Source organism: Geotrypetes seraphini, chromosome 7 (genome assembly GCF_902459505.1).
Source record: "Geotrypetes seraphini chromosome 7, aGeoSer1.1, whole genome shotgun sequence".
Taxonomy (NCBI): domain Eukaryota; kingdom Metazoa; phylum Chordata; class Amphibia; order Gymnophiona; family Dermophiidae; genus Geotrypetes; species Geotrypetes seraphini.
In genome coordinates this window covers 106,988,557-107,004,151 of record NC_047090.1, presented here as the reverse complement: position 1 = coordinate 107,004,151, position 15,595 = coordinate 106,988,557, and the positions used below count along the sequence as shown (strand labels likewise).

At 43.0% G+C, this 15,595-nt stretch overlaps 1 protein-coding gene across 3 annotated transcripts in view; it reads right to left on the bottom strand.

Annotated features, from left to right (window-relative positions):
- The window catches only part of SLC39A9 (solute carrier family 39 member 9), an 81,311-nt gene that overhangs the window by 50,246 nt on the left and 15,470 nt on the right, over positions 1 to 15,595 (bottom strand). For all 3 annotated transcript variants that reach the window (XM_033952559.1, XM_033952558.1, XM_033952557.1), the window contains exon 2: positions 2,187 to 2,295. Coding sequence is in view for 2 of the 3 variants with exons in the window: in XM_033952558.1 (XP_033808449.1) it covers positions 2,187 to 2,295 (109 nt within the window). In the remaining variant the exon portion in view is untranslated. The remainder of the gene's footprint in view (positions 1 to 2,186; positions 2,296 to 15,595) is intronic.

Genomic DNA, 15,595 nt, shown 5'->3' with positions numbered 1-15,595 from the left:
CCTGTGCAGTAATCTTCTATCTATACCCCTCTATCCTCTTTTCCAGTAGGAATTTGTCTAATCCTTTCTTGAACCCCAGTACCGTACTCTGCCCAATCACGTCCTCTGGAAGCGCATTCCAGGTGTCCACTACACGTTGGGTAAAAAAGAACTTCCTAGTATTTGTTTTTAATCTGTCTCCTATCAACTTTTCCGAGTGCCCTCTTGTTCTTTTATTATTCGAAAGTTTGAAGAATCTGTCCCTCTCTACTCTCTCTATGCCCTTCATGATCTTATAAGTCTCTATCATATCCCCTCTAAGTCTCCTCTTCTCCAGGGAAGAGACCCAGCTTCTCCAATCTCTCAGCATATGACAGGTTTTCCATCCCTTTTGTCAGACGCGTCGCTCTCCTCTTAACCCTCTCGACTAACGCCATATCCTTCTTAAGGTACGGCGACCAATATTGGACGCAGTACTCCAAATGCGGGCGCACCATTGCCCGATACAACGGCAGGATAACCTCTTTCGTTCTGGCTGTAATACCCTTTTTGATTATACCAAGCATTCTATTCGCTCTCTTAGCGGCCGCTGCACACTGTGCCGTTGGCTTCATTGTCATGTCCACCAATACCCCCAAGTCCCTTTCCTGGGTACTCTTATTCAATAATATCCCTCCCATTGTATAGTTGTACCTCGAGTTTCTGCTCCCCACATGTAATACCTTACATTTCTCAACGTTGAACTTCATCTGTGAGGCTTACCGGTCTGTAATTTCTCGGATCTCCCCTGGAGCCCTTTTTAAAAATCGGCGTAACATTGGCCACTCTCCAATCTTCAGGTACTACAGATGATTTTAGCGACAAGTTACAGATCACTAAAAGCAAGTTAGCAATTTCATGTTTGAGTTCTTTTAGTACCCTGGGATGTATACCATCCGGTCCTGATGATTTATCACATTTTAACTTGTTGATTTGGCTTGGTACATCTTCCAGATTCACCGAGATTTCTTTCAGTTCCTCCGCATCATCATCCTTGAAAACCATTTCCGGTTCAGGGAGATCTCTTAACAGCAGTAAATCAGAGATTCAGGACTACCAGAGATTCAGGACTACAAGGAAGTGTAACACAGTTCACTAGAAAATATCAGACAGTAAACTTAAGAAATAGTATAATGATAAAAAGATGGTGACTAATCCTCTCACTGCACACCACTGATTAGCAACAGCAGCCAGAAGGCAGCTGTTACAATACCAGCTTACTAACTGGTCAAACTGCTTAGTTTATTTTTAATTGGCTGTTATCCAACTTAAACTCCAGTAGAAAACATGAAATGTTCAACAATTTTCCTCCTCGCACAAATATTTTTCCTTGAAATAAAAAAAACCCTGAATTCCCCCCTCTCTCACACACACACACACACAACATAAGAATTGCCGCTGCTGGGTCAGACCGCTCACACGGCAGCCCCTAGGTCAAAGACCAGTGCTCTAAATGAGCCCAGCCTCACCTGCATACTTTCCAGTTGAGCAGGAACTTGTCCAACTTTGTCTTGAATCCCTGGAGGGTATTTTCCCCATGACAGTTTTCTACCATTCTCTTGGTGAAGAAGAACTTCCTTATCTTTCTACGGAATCTATCCCCTTTCAATTTTAGAGAGTGCCCTCTCGTTCTCCCTACCTTGGAGAGGGTGAACAACCTGTCTTTATCTACTAAGTCTATTCCCTTCAGTATCTTAAATGTTTCTATCATATTCCCTCTCAATCTCCTCTTTTCAAGGGAGAAGAGGCCCAGTTTCTCTAATCTCTCGCTGTACGGCAACTCCTCCAGATCCTTAACCATTTTAGTTGCTCTTCTCTGGATTCTTTCGAGTAGTACAGTGTCCTTCTTCATGTACATACAAGTTGATTGACTCTCTCCCCCTTTACAAAACCGTAGTGCGTTTTTTAGCGCCAGCCATGGCGATAACAGCTCTGACGCTCATAGGGATTCTATCAGCAAAGCTGATTGATGTTTGTAATGTATTGGAAAATGTATGGTAAAATTTGACCTCTACTGCGTATGTTTACTTCTATGCCGCTTAGGAAATAAGCGGATAATAAGTTCTTTAAATAAATAAATATCCCAGAAATTCTCCTGTTTTGAGTTTTAAAAATGGGGGAACTTTACAGCCAAGAATATACAGATATGTAGAAGGTTCAAGTCTCACCCTCAAGAATATCTTCATAAAGTGCATGTACTCCTTCAGGCACAATGACAGCTAATGCAGTCCCACAGAGCAGCCCGGCACCCAGAACAGTCACCAGCTTTAATCTCTCCTACACAGGAATAAAAACAAACCATTCCTGGTTACTTTTATGTATACACAGCATAAGCATCTACATTTTTGTGTGTTAATATCTACAAAAAAAACCCCACATGCAGTTCTACTTTCTGTTCAAATATATGTATACAGTAAAACCTTGGATTGCAAGTAACTTGGTTTGCAAGTGTTTTGCAAGACAAGCAAAATATTTTATTAAATTTTAACTTGATATACAAGCAATGTTTTGCAATACAAGTACATACAGTATACACACATCACAATTGAGCCAATGGTTCTTCTCTCTCGCTGCAGGAGTATAGTGACTGTTTTAAATGAGCGAGGTCTTGCAATACAAGTACGTATAGTATTTTGTATTAAATTTTTTGGGTTGTGGAACAAATCATCTGAGTTTCCATTATTTCCTAATGGGAAATTCGCTTTGATATACGAGTGCTTTGGATTACTAGCATGCTTCTGGAATGAATTATGCTCGCAAACCAAGGTTTTACTGTACATTGATGCTATAAACAATGAACAATAACGGGTCCTTTTACTAATCTGCATTAGATGTAAAAGCTACAGGATGAACTCAGGCATCCTATGGTAACTGCCATATCTACATGCACTAACAGCATGGTTAAAGATTTTTTTTTTTATAGGGGACATGTCAGGAGGCAGAGAGTGGAGGTTCCTGTGCTAAACAGTTTGAACATCAACATTAGTTTACTGTAACTGGTTAGCTCAGGCTTACTGCATGGAGTGGAGGAGGTGGCCTAGTGATTATAGAATGAAACGTCCCCGCAGGAACACAATTTCCCCATCCCCCGCGTGTTTTGTCGCTGTCCCTGTCCCATTCCTGTAAGCACTACCTTAACTGCACAAGCCTTGAATACTTATGATTTTAGTGTTTGAGGCTTGTGCAGATGAGGATGGAGCTTGCAGGAATGGGGCAGGGACAGGAAAAAAAAACTTGCCGGAACACAATGGGAAAATGAGTTCCCGCGGGGACAGGGGAAAATTTGTCCCCATGTCATTCTCTACTAGTGATTAGAGCTGCTTCCTCAGCTAGAGAATGACATGGGGACAAAGTATGTCCCCGTCCCCCCAGTCTCTGTCCTCATCCCCACAGTCTCTGTTCCCACTCCCACGAGTTCTGTCCCCATTCCTACTGACTCTATCCTCATTTGCACAAGTCTCAAACACTTATGATTTTATATTTAAATATTTTTATTAAAGTATAAAAAGGGACAATATTCTGTTTATAAATCACAAATAGAGTCTTCCATTCCGATATGGTTTTGCTACAACTTTCCCAAAGATTCAGTTGACTATGTTTTTACATCACGTAGGAAGGTATTTGGATTGTCTTTTAGACATGGATGTTGCAACAGGGAAGCTAAAAAGACTGCTAACCCAGTCAAAAATACAGCTCTCAAACCTGCAATCCCTAAAATAAAGCCTGTACACCCTGCTAAAAGCCCTAGTTTAGTACAGAAAGAAAAGAGAAAAGGCAGGGGATTCCCCAACCAGAAATCCAGGCAGGGAGGGCACACAAAACAATATCTATCCCCTGTTACTCCTTTCCCAGAGCTGAGGGGAAACAAAGAATCAACACAGCAGGGGGTGGGATTAACCAGAGGCTTGCAGTTACTTCAGCTTGAAGACAGACTGAAAGTGAATAAATTAACTCCAGCTGATTCAAACTGGAGCAGAGCAAGGCATACGGAGGGCAGTTTCCAAACTTCTCTTATTCACCAGAAAAGAGGCTTTTCTCCAGGCCAGCCGAGAAGGACAGAAAGCCTGACTCCAGGGAGGTACAGTAGTTTTCCAATTGAGCCTTGGGGGCAAGGGCTGGAAGTTTGTTAAAAGGATGAAGAAAACTGCTCAGAAAAGCTCCCAAGCACTCAAAGCTGTATTGTCTGTTCCCCTGATGAGCCAAACATTGGTTGTTGAGAATATTAGAGAAGACTTGACAGCGTTGGAGCTCAAATCGTCTTTTGTCAGCTAAGTCCTTGAATGTGCCTCCGGGTGACTTTGCCCTTTTCTAAACCTGAGCTGTTCTATGAGGCAGGTTTTTTGCCAGTGGAAGTATTTAAAGCAGTTTGATTTGTACCTTTTGGTTCTATACTGCTACATTACTCTGAGGCTTTGCAGGCAACTGAAAGCTAAGATGTAATGACATACAGATATGATGTCACTTTTTATGCAAATTTTTGCCATTTTCAGGTGCAAATATCTCTGTTGTATAGTTTTTAATTTTTTTCCTTTTTATGTCATTTGAAAGAGAATCTTTTTTACTGCAAAAACTAGCCTGTTTCATCTTGCACCAGGCATTGCTTTGGTCAGAATTAAAGTCCCAAAGACATGCATCATTTGCATGCGCAGAGCCTTCTTTGAAGCCCTATTATGTAACATGCAAATGAGTTAGAGATGTGACATTTTACAATGCAGCTAAGCTTTTGTGCTTACCATGCTTTTAGCTTATGACACATCTTGCTTTGCCATGTACTTTTATAATTGACCCCTCAAAATGGACGTTAAGTTGTGCTGTTTTATTTACTGCACACAAGCTGAAACATGCAAAAATATCACCTTTGCAAGAAACTGTGATGTTATATCAAACTGTCATGTTAGCAGTGTGTTGAGGCAGAGATTTTGGGAACATGCCCTGCCTGTTATACCATTATGCCCTTTTATGGCTGCCATGATGATGTTTTATTTATCTTGATGAAACTATGACTTAGGCATCCTATTTCCATCTGTTCCTTACTGTTCCATCTGTTTGACTTTACTTTTGCAACAAAAGTTGTCACTGGTATCAAATTTCTTTATCCCAAGGAGGACACCCAATCAATCAGACGTGTTCAGCATGAGAGCTTTAGCAAAGGTCATTCAGTTGCTGGGATAAGGGAAAAATCATCAATTCAAGCCCATTGATGCAACTAAAATATGCATTAGCAAAATTTCAAATGATACCACCTTATTCATTGCAAGTATTCTGGAACATGAATATTTTTCTGACCTTCAAGTATTCGGCCTCCAACTTGGTCAGTATTTAGGTCCATCTAAGAGAATTCTGGGTGAATTAGCCACAACTGTGAGATCTCAAATGAGGAACGTAATGTCTTGGTCAATGTTTTGCACCCCCAAGATCCTGCCAGATTATTTTATTGGCCACCCCATTGAAACACCTGTTGGTTTCCAGAAGAGCATATTATTGCTACCCTTGATGAACCCACAATAACTTTAATCAGGCACTCTCCCCCCCTCCACACTTGATCTCACACTCGCTAGCGCGTACCAACCCTTCCTTCTGTCTTACCACTACCCCTGCTAAATCTCAGCTATAGTTTTTTTCCTCTCGCCCCCCCCTTCATCGCTTGTAATTTTTTGTTACAATTCTGTAATTTTGTAGTTTTGACAGTTCTGTAACTTCGTTACAACTCTGTAAATTTGTAATTTTGTCAATATTTTGTAATTTGTGTAAATTTGTAATTTTGTCAATATATTGTAAATCCGTGTATCACCGCGGACTGTAATTAATGAATGTGAACCGCCTAGAACTTTTTGGGTATGGCGGTATACAAGAATAAAATTATTATTATTATTATTATTATTTATTCATAAGCTACTTTGTCAATCACTGATGGAGATATTCAATAGCATTTGCAAGTCAGGAGAAAAATGAAGTGTTCCTTTTACAAAACTGAAGTAGTGGCTGCTACTGTGGTAATCGCTCCGACGCCCATAGGGATTTAATGGGCGTTGGAGCATTTGCTACATGGCAGCGGCTACCGTGGCTTTATAAAAGGGGGTACAAGTGAACCTGCAGTTTAAGCAATTCTGTTATGTTGTGCCTTTTCTTGTCTTATACTCAAATAAAGATTGAAAACTCATGGCTGATACCTTGCCTGGCTATCAGGAGTGGCCCAAATGTGATGGGGTTGTCAATTTTGCTGAACTGAAAGTGGCTCAACCACCACTGACCAACGCAAAGTAATTAACGCACCACAGTTTTCTGCAACAACATTGATTATCAATTTATGAAAATACGTCTGAGTAAAAATGCTTAAAGCATGGTAAGCACAACAAGCTTAGCTGAACTGTAAATGTCACAAATCTAGCTCATTTGCGTGTTACACAATAGGTCACTAGAAATGACTCTATATAAAACATACCCCCCTCTTCTACGAAACCGCGCTAGCAGTTTTTAGCGCAGTTTTGTAAAAGAGGGGGATAGTGTATCCGCGCATGCAAATGATGCATGTCTTTGGGACCTTAATTCTGACCAAAGGAAGGCCAGGTCCAAGATGAAACAGGGTGGCTTTTGCAGAAAAAAAAGATGTTCTTTCAAATGACATAAATGAAAAAAAAAGAACTACACATAAGAGATATTTGCACCCAAAAAATGGTAAACATTTGCATAAAAAGTGACTTGTCTTTATATCATTATATCTTTGCTTCCAGTTGGCTGCAAAGCCTCTTAGTACAAATCCTAGACGTGCACCATGGGCTATGATTTACTGGTCCAGTTATGGCCTGAAGCTAAGTATAGATCAGGAGCAATGAAGAGTCAAAGTATTCCTTAAATTTCTTATTGTAATATTTTTCAAACTAGTGTTTAAGCCCGTTAGATTAACTGGTGCTAGATGACCGCCTCTCCTGCTTTTGAACCTGGGCAGGGGCAGAGGCAGAGCCGGGGCAGGAGGGAGTGACGATGGGAGAGCAATTTCAAAGCCTCGGCAGCGGCGGCTCCTTGACCAATCCGCGCTTACAACGTCCCCACACTCGCGGTCTGGCTGGCTCCCCCACCAAAGCCCTTTGCAGCGGCAGCCCCTCCCGCATCCGTCCCATTGTCCTAAGCCTCTCCGAAGGCCAGCTCCCACGAAAATGGTACCCCTCTGTCCAAAGCCACGGCGGCAGCCTCCCTCAAGACACATTACAAATCTGACATATTGTAATCACAAAACAGAAAATAAAATTATTTTTCTTACCTTTTGTTGTCTGGTCATTATTCATACCATATAGGGGTCCCAGGCTATGGTTGGCTTTTGATAACTCGCTTGCCAGGGCCCCTTCTTTCTTCTTCCCTCCCTCCATCCCTGCAGCTGAAGACAGGCACCTCCCCCCAGTGGTCTGAGACAGGAGGGAGCAGTTAGGAGAGGGTCTGAGGGCAAAGAGGGGCTCAACAGCGCACAACCACCTTTCCTTCCCTCCCTCCATCAGGTGCAGTGAATCCACCAATGTTAAAAGGAGCCGCGTCGAAATCGGAGCCCTGCCACTGCCGTAGCACTTTCCCCTCTGCCTTGGTCCCGCCCCTTCTCTGACATATGGGACCGCGGCAGAGGGAACGTGTTACGGTGGCGGCAGGGCTCCAATTTCAAAGCAGCTCCTTTTAACATAGGCGGAGCTGAACTGTACCTGATGGAGGAAGGGAAGGAACGGTGGGGCAAATTTCGGCAACGGCAGGAATTGTTTGGCGGGCCAAGCACCGTGAAACTTTGTTTCTTTAGGCAGCCCCGGTTGTTTACTTGGATTCAATGTGAGCCGGGTGAGGAAGGCCGTCGCAGGCTCGCGGCTAGGTAGGGGGACAACAATGGCGCCTATGCTCAAGGCCCCGCCGCAGCTCCTCTCTCGATCCTGGTGCGTTTCGAGAGAGGAGTCGTGGCGGCGGTTTGAGCATAAGCGCGATTGTTGTCCCCCTACCTAGCCGCGAGGCTGCGGCGGCCTTCCTCACCCGGCTCTCACGGCTGGCGAACCCTAATGCTGACATTGAATCCAAGTAAACAACCGGGGCTGCCTAAAGAAACATGGTAATCATATTCTGTCCTGAAAGCCCCCGCCACAGCTCCTCTCTCGATCCTGCTGCAGTTCGAGAGAGGAGCCGTGGCGGCAGCTTGAGCACAGTGCACAGTGAGAGCCAGGGGCGCGCATGTGCAGTCGTTTTTCCGTGACGGATCAGGGAACACATTTTTTTAGTGCGCATGCGCGGCCTATTATTTTATTATATTAGAAGATGCCACCCTTTTACAAAGCCACAGAAGCGTTATTTTAGCACAGGCTGGCGCACTGAATACTCAGTGCTGCTTCCAATGCTCATAAGAACCCTATGAGTGTCGGGAACAACACAGAGCATTTAGCGCGCCGGCCTGTGCTAAAAACAGCTTCCACAGTTTTGTAAAAGGGGGTTGGGGGGGCGATAGTTTGCTGGCCCATAAAAAGGGAGGAAAGCTCATGTAAGGTTCCAAACTTTGCAGAGGAACCAAGGTGGATGTAATTTAAATCATGATTTATATCAATTTAAATCATGCCTGTGACATTATGAATAGATTACCAGTAATGGAAGTCATTTAACAAAAAATTTAAACATTGCATGAATATACAGCCTCATGCTACGTAAATTAAAAACTAATCTTTAATTCATGATGAATAACTTTTGGACTATAATGTATCAAATACATTTTCCCTCAAAAAAGTATTTTATTTATATTAAAAAAAAAAACCCAATCCAAAAACAAATTTAAATTTAAAAATCCTATTTTTTTTTTTAACTTTTTATAAAAGATTATTGATTTTTATCCACACTTGACAGGAACTTAGTACCAGGCTAGTACTAATTCAAAAAATTTCAGTCCTCTGATAGGTTTTGTTGGGCTGTAGTGCCTGATCAAAGTGGCCATTTTGTGATATGCGGACTCGGAGCCTGGCACTCTGAAGGTGACCGCCATTCAGCTGCCTGTAAGTCTCAAGCTAATAGAGATTCAGCCAAAAATTTTTTGCATGCTTTAGTTTGAGACCCTAGTGAATGTCCACACAAAATTTTATTCAATTTAGAGAAGGCTGAGCGTGGATGATTTTCAAAATTGGTCCATTTGATGTGGAATGATTCGTATTTCGGTGTTATTTATACATGCATATTGCACACACAGCACTATGTTTTGTCAGCTCAGATTAAATTTTCTATTTAGGAAAAGTATTTACAGAAGAAACATAAAATTATAGTATATCATACATTTGGTTTGTTTTGGAAACATCTGTTCTTCAGTCAATCTTGTTGACACATGTGACAAAGTATTGGTTCATTTACATTCATGTGAGCCATTGTAATATGGTGACCATGAAAGGAACAATGCTCCCAAGCTTACCTTGAATAACCTGCTCCATTTGGTCCCAAGTACAAACTACCCTCAGGTGAGGTTTAGTAATCTTAGTAATTATTCTTTAATTTCTGGAGTACAGAGAGAACCCCAACTTTTGCCAGCAGAAGCACATGCGAGTTGTGGTGAAGAAGGGAGGAATTAGCAAGTAGGGACCCAACTCTCACTGGCACAAGAAGCATAGGAGAGCCCTGGCATTGACGGTGGAGCCCACTGCTGGCTGGAATAGGTGGGGTGGAAGGGAGAGGAAGTGAGTGCAGGAAGAGTTGGGGGCAGAACCAGGGGGTGTGAAAGCCTACATACCCCCAATATACACATCCTTTGACACACACATGCTCCCCTCCCCCACATACATAACATTTACACACCATACTAAAATCCACAACAAATACATTCCCCCCTCCTTCCACAATCCTACATATACGGCCCTTGCTACTCTGAGACACTTTACTATGACTCTTCCCATTCGGTCTCCAACTGAAGTCATGCCCAAGTCTCAACTAAAGTAACGCCTGAGTCTGCAAATGGCATAAAGGGAAATGCAGGACAAATAAAAAAGCAAGGGCCATCAAGTGAGGGACAATAAAAAAAAATAAAATTTATTCATGGACCCGACACATGTCATATTTAAGAACATAAGAATATAAGAATTGCTGCTTCTGGGTCAGACCAGTGGTCCATCGTGCACAGCAGTCCGCTCACACGGCATTCTTTAGGTCAAAGACCAGTGCCCTACTTGAGTCTAGCCTTACCTGCGTGCGTTCTAGTTCATCAGGAACTTATCTAACTTTTTCTTGAATCCCTGGAGGGTGCTTTCCCCTATAACAGCCTCTGGAAGAGCGTTCCAGATTTCTACCACTCTCTGGGTAAAGAACTTCCTTACGTTTGTACGGAATCTATCCCCTTTTAACTTTAGAGAGTGCCCTCTCGTTCTCTCCACCTTGGAGAGGGTAAACAATCTCTCTTTCTCTACTAAGTCTATTCTCTTCAATATCTTGAATGTCTCTATCATGTCCTCTCTCAGTCTCCTCTTTTCAAGGGAGAAGAGGCTCAGTTTCTCTAGTTTCTCATTGTACGGCAACTCCTCCAGTCCCTTAACCATTTTTGTCGCTCTTCTCTGGACCCTTTCGAGTAGTGCTATGTCCTTTTTCATGTACGGTGACCAGTGTTGGATGCAGTATTCCAGGTGGGGTACAGCCCGGTACAGTGGCATAATAACCTTCTCCGATCTGTTTGTGATCCCCTTCTTAATCATTCCTAGCATTCTGTCAATCCTATCGATGTGTCTCACTATAACCTCAAACGACTTCCCATCTGTCAAATGCCTGCATCAGGTATCAATCACATTGTTAAGCAAGCAGTGCTGATTTCATTATACAAAAGATCAATAGCTAGCCTGTGAATTTTGAAAATACTGTTGCTACCACAAATCAACAAATGCAGTATGGTATGAAGCAGACACATACAAAAATGATGTAAGATAAGCCTATCTTTTTCAGGCACCAAGATCATCTAAAGTAGCATTTTCCAACCACTTCAAGCCAAGTACCCCCCTAGAATGAAAAAATGTTCAGTCGAGTATTCCCCCTGAGCTCCGAGCAGCAGAGATTTTGAAATGGTCATTTTATTGTTAAATAGTAACTAACTAGGCAACATATATAACAAATACAGGTCACTGAAACTGGCATACAGACCAAGACATACTTGGCATTTTCTATTTCACTCTCATATAAACTGGCCCCTTGACAGGTGGTGTGTCATTCTTACAAACTTAAGTGAAAATGAACAATGACAGACGGGGCTTATTTGTAAGATCAAGAGAAAAGGAAAACCTCAACAAAAGTTGCCATTAGTGACCAATAGAGTTTCAGAAGGATTGATCACTATGGGCAAATTCTCACACACACATCCCACCTGCCCTCAGCCACCGTCTCTCTCTCAAACACACATATCACATGTCCTAAGCCACTCTGCTCTTCTCCGTCTCAGACACATCCCACCTGCCCTCAGCTACTCTGCTCTTCTTTCTTACACACCATATGTGCCCTCAGCCACCCTGCCCTATTCTGTCTTTCTCAGACACACCCACCCCACGTGCCCTCAGCCACTCTGCCCTTCTCTTTCAGACACACACATACCATGTTCCCTCAGCCATCCTCCCCTTCTCTCTCTCTCAGACACACATACACCCGAGCTATGAAGTGGGAGTCATGGAGTCAGAGGCAATTTTTGGGTTACCGGAGTCAGAAAAAACATCCCAAGTTCAAAACGGCCAAAATCAATCCATTTAGACATACATGGGGCCACCATTTATACTACACTGGCCAAACAGTCATGCAAGCAGAACTGTGGGCCACCTTCAGGGACACTATAGGGTTCCAGGTGTACATCTCACCACAACCCCTTATAAAGTATGGTGAGCCCTCCAAAGCTCCCACAAAACCTACTATTACCACCCGTCTACCACCACAATAACCCTTAAGGCTGGCTGCAGGTGTAACCCATATGGCAGCACAGTTTTTTGGTGGATTTTGGTAAGCTTACACTTTCCACCATAAACATAGTGGGTAGGATGGGATATGGGCCTCAGTCACCCTCTCTATGGTTCACTACACCACCCACCAGTTTACTCCAGACATTTGCTTACTGCTCTACCAGAATTTCCTATACCAAGTACTGCTGTTGTAGAGACAGGTATGTACTGTTTCTTTCACATCTTTGGGGAGTGGGAGGGAATCATTGTGTGGAGGATCAAGACTTAATTCCACCAGTGGTCATCTGGTCAGTTTGGGTACCTTTTTGGTACTTAGATGCTTTTAAAACAAGTCTGGTTCAGAACATCTAAATGGCATCTTGAACTGCAAGGTATAGGCGGAATAGAAATCCGTAATGTAATGTAATCTTGGACGTCTTGAGAAATGTTTATCACTGCAAGATGTCCAAGCGCTAAACATGCCTAAATCCTGCCCATAACATGTCTCAAACATGCCCCCTTGAACTTTGGATGCACTGTGGACAAAAAGTCTAGCAGGATTTCTAGGAAGTTGGTTTTGAAAATAGGCACCTGGATGTTTTGAATTAAAACATCCAAGTAGTGCTGCCCGATTCACGATTCGAATCGGTTCACCGATTCACTTCAGGTGAATTGATTCAAATCGATTTAAAACAACAACAACAACAACAAAAAATCGCCTTCCCGATTCAGCTGACCCTCCCCCCTCGCCCCCTAAAGCAGGAGCGGCAGCACTGCTCTTGCTGGCCGGCCGCTGCCACACCTGCTTTAGAGGGCAAGGGGGGAGGGTCAGCCGGTTAGTGCTGGTGTCCAGCTTCCACCCCCCCCGGCGTCCGGTTTCCCCCCCGGCCTCCCCGCACTGTTTACCTTATAGAAGCAACCTGCAGACAAGATCGTGATGCTAGCGATCTTTGCACTGCTTCTGAGCTATTTCCTCCGTCGCGATCCTGCCTCTGACGTCAGAGAAGGGGCGGGACCGCAGCAGAGGAAACAGCTCCGAAGCAGTGCAAAGATCGCTAGCATTGCGATCTTGTCTGCAGGCTGCTTCTATAAGGTAAACGGTGCAGGGAGGCCAGAGGGGAAGCCAGACACCAGTGGGAGGCCAGGGGGAACATGCATGCCTTCCCGGGGGGGGGGGGTGGCAGGCCTTCAGGGGGGACGGGCAGGCATGCCTTCAGGGGGGACAGGCAGGCCTTCAGAGGAGAGATGCAGGCCTTTAAGGGGGGGGGGGACAAGCCTTCAGGGGGAGGAGACAGACCTTCAGGGGAAGGGGGCCCTGGTGTAGAAGTACATGGAGGGTGGGAGGGAAGGGGGGGTTCAAAGAGACGTGCATATGCCGAACTTTGGGGGGAAGAAATAATGGGTCTAAAAATAGAGGAGAGGGAGAGAGATGATGGACAATGGGATTTAGGAAGGGAAGGAACAGAAAGGGAGAGAAGTTGGACACAAGGGATGGTGTGGAGAGTGGGACAGAGATACTTAATAGGAGGGTAGTTGGGAAAAGAAAGGGAGATGGTGGACCCTGGGGTGGTGGGGAAGGAGGGAGAGATACTGGATGAAAGGGTAGTTAAGAAAAGGTGGATCTGGGGAGGGAGACAAAAAAAAGAAAGTTGCCAGACCTCCGGGGAGGGAAGGGAAATGGAAGGGGAGGACAGAGATGGTTAGCACGGAGAAAGAAGAAAGAACGAGACCCTGGCAAGCAAGTTATCAGAAGACAACCAGAGCCTGGGACCAACAAGATTTGAATAACGACCAGACAACTAAAGGTAGAAAAAATAATTTTATTTTCTGTTTTGTGATTACGGGTCCCTTGGTTTGTAGTAAGGTAATATCAGCAACTACATTAATATTTGGTACAAATAAACATAGCCTGCATCTTGTACATTTTGATCTGCAGTTTTTTCTTGTTTTTTGCTCTTGCCTATTGTACTGCAGACTTTATTGGATCTGTTTGTTGTGTGTTGTGATTACAATATGTCACATTTGAAACGTGTATCCTGCCAGAGCTGGTGTTAGACCGCAAACGTGAGCTAGGATTTAACAGAGAGAGGAAAACTCTTTTTTGTTTGTTTGTTTACACCACAGTGCCAGTGTGATTAGGAGAAGGCAAAGGGGGTGAAGAGGCTATAAAATAAACCCCTAATAATTTGTTTTGAGGCACAAACGTGAGACTGATAATAAATATATTGAAAATACGTTTTGTCAAATTCAGTTATGAGCAGGGATTCATCCAGACCAAAAGTACATAGATAAAGCTGACAAACTAAAAATCAAAAAGATGAAAAGGAGAAAAATAAACCTCAATTGAGGGTCGTTGGGACTACACAAGTACCCAACCATCCACTCATCATCACGGGTTTATAAAAAACTCCAAAACATGTATAAATAATCAATTCTCACATCTTTCATTCACACAAAATCTTCTTTTTGTTATTTTTCACAGTCTTTTTTATATATATAGTTTCAGTTTAAATGTCAAGCAATAAAAATGGCCCGAATCCCAAGCTTAACCACATTAATTGGCGAGGACTGCAGCTGAATGTAATCAGTATAAGCAGTTTTTAGAGATATGCAGCATGTATCTGAAATCGTGAAAAAATACACTCATCTGAAATCGAGGGTTTTCACCAAGAGGCTTCCAACTCAAGGGATTATTATAAAATAAACCCGCCAGGATGCTTGAAAAAAACACTCAATTGGGCAGGAAAATCGAATCGAATCAAAAAAACAATTCAATAGGTTGAATCGAATTGAAATTTTTTTTCCTGAATCGGGCAGCACTACATCCAAGAGCCAGTTTATACCTTTTTTGGACATCTTTCTTTTTTGAAAATGAGCCCCTTAGTCTCTAGACCAGTTTCTCTCAAACGGTGTGCCCCAAAGAGATTTCAGGTGTGCCACAAGTAATTCCAGAATTTTACTCGATTTTTAAAAATTTCCTTCATAAGTATACATTAGAATAGAAGACATGAACATCACATACACAACAGTCTTTCAATGTTATGAGCGTCTGTGTGCATAATACAACTGTCCAGACAAGCGTTATGGTTGCCGTTTGGATCTTCTTATCTTTGCGAACTTGGATTTTCAACTCTGACACAAACTAAATCGAAAAAAAGAGAACGACTGCAGGTGGTGGATGATGAAATGAGTGTTTGCTTGTTGACTATTGAGCCACGTTTTGAGTTAATTTGAACTCAAAAACAAGCCCATCCATCATATTGATTAGCAATTCTATCCACTTTAGTTTCACCATTGTGACAATTACCTATTCATAGCTTAAAGAACTTTAATAAATAACTCTCAAATTTAAATTTTTGTTGGTTTTGCAATTTTATAATTTCAATTATATGTGCCGTGAAAATCATTTGCTCCATTTAGTGTGCCGGAGCTAAAAAAGGTTGAGACAGTGGTTAAAGCTACAGCCTCAGAACCCTGAGATTGTAGGTTCAAATCCCACACTGCTCCTTGTGACCCTGGGCAAGTCACTTAAGGGCAAACTCTATAACAAGCGCCCAAAAGTTAGGTGCCTAATTAGGCACTGTTCAGCGCGATTCAAGTAAAATTGGGGGCTGTTTAATGAATCACGCTGAGCGGAACCTATTTTGGAGGCGCCCAACAAATAGGCCAGCTCTAGGCACAAC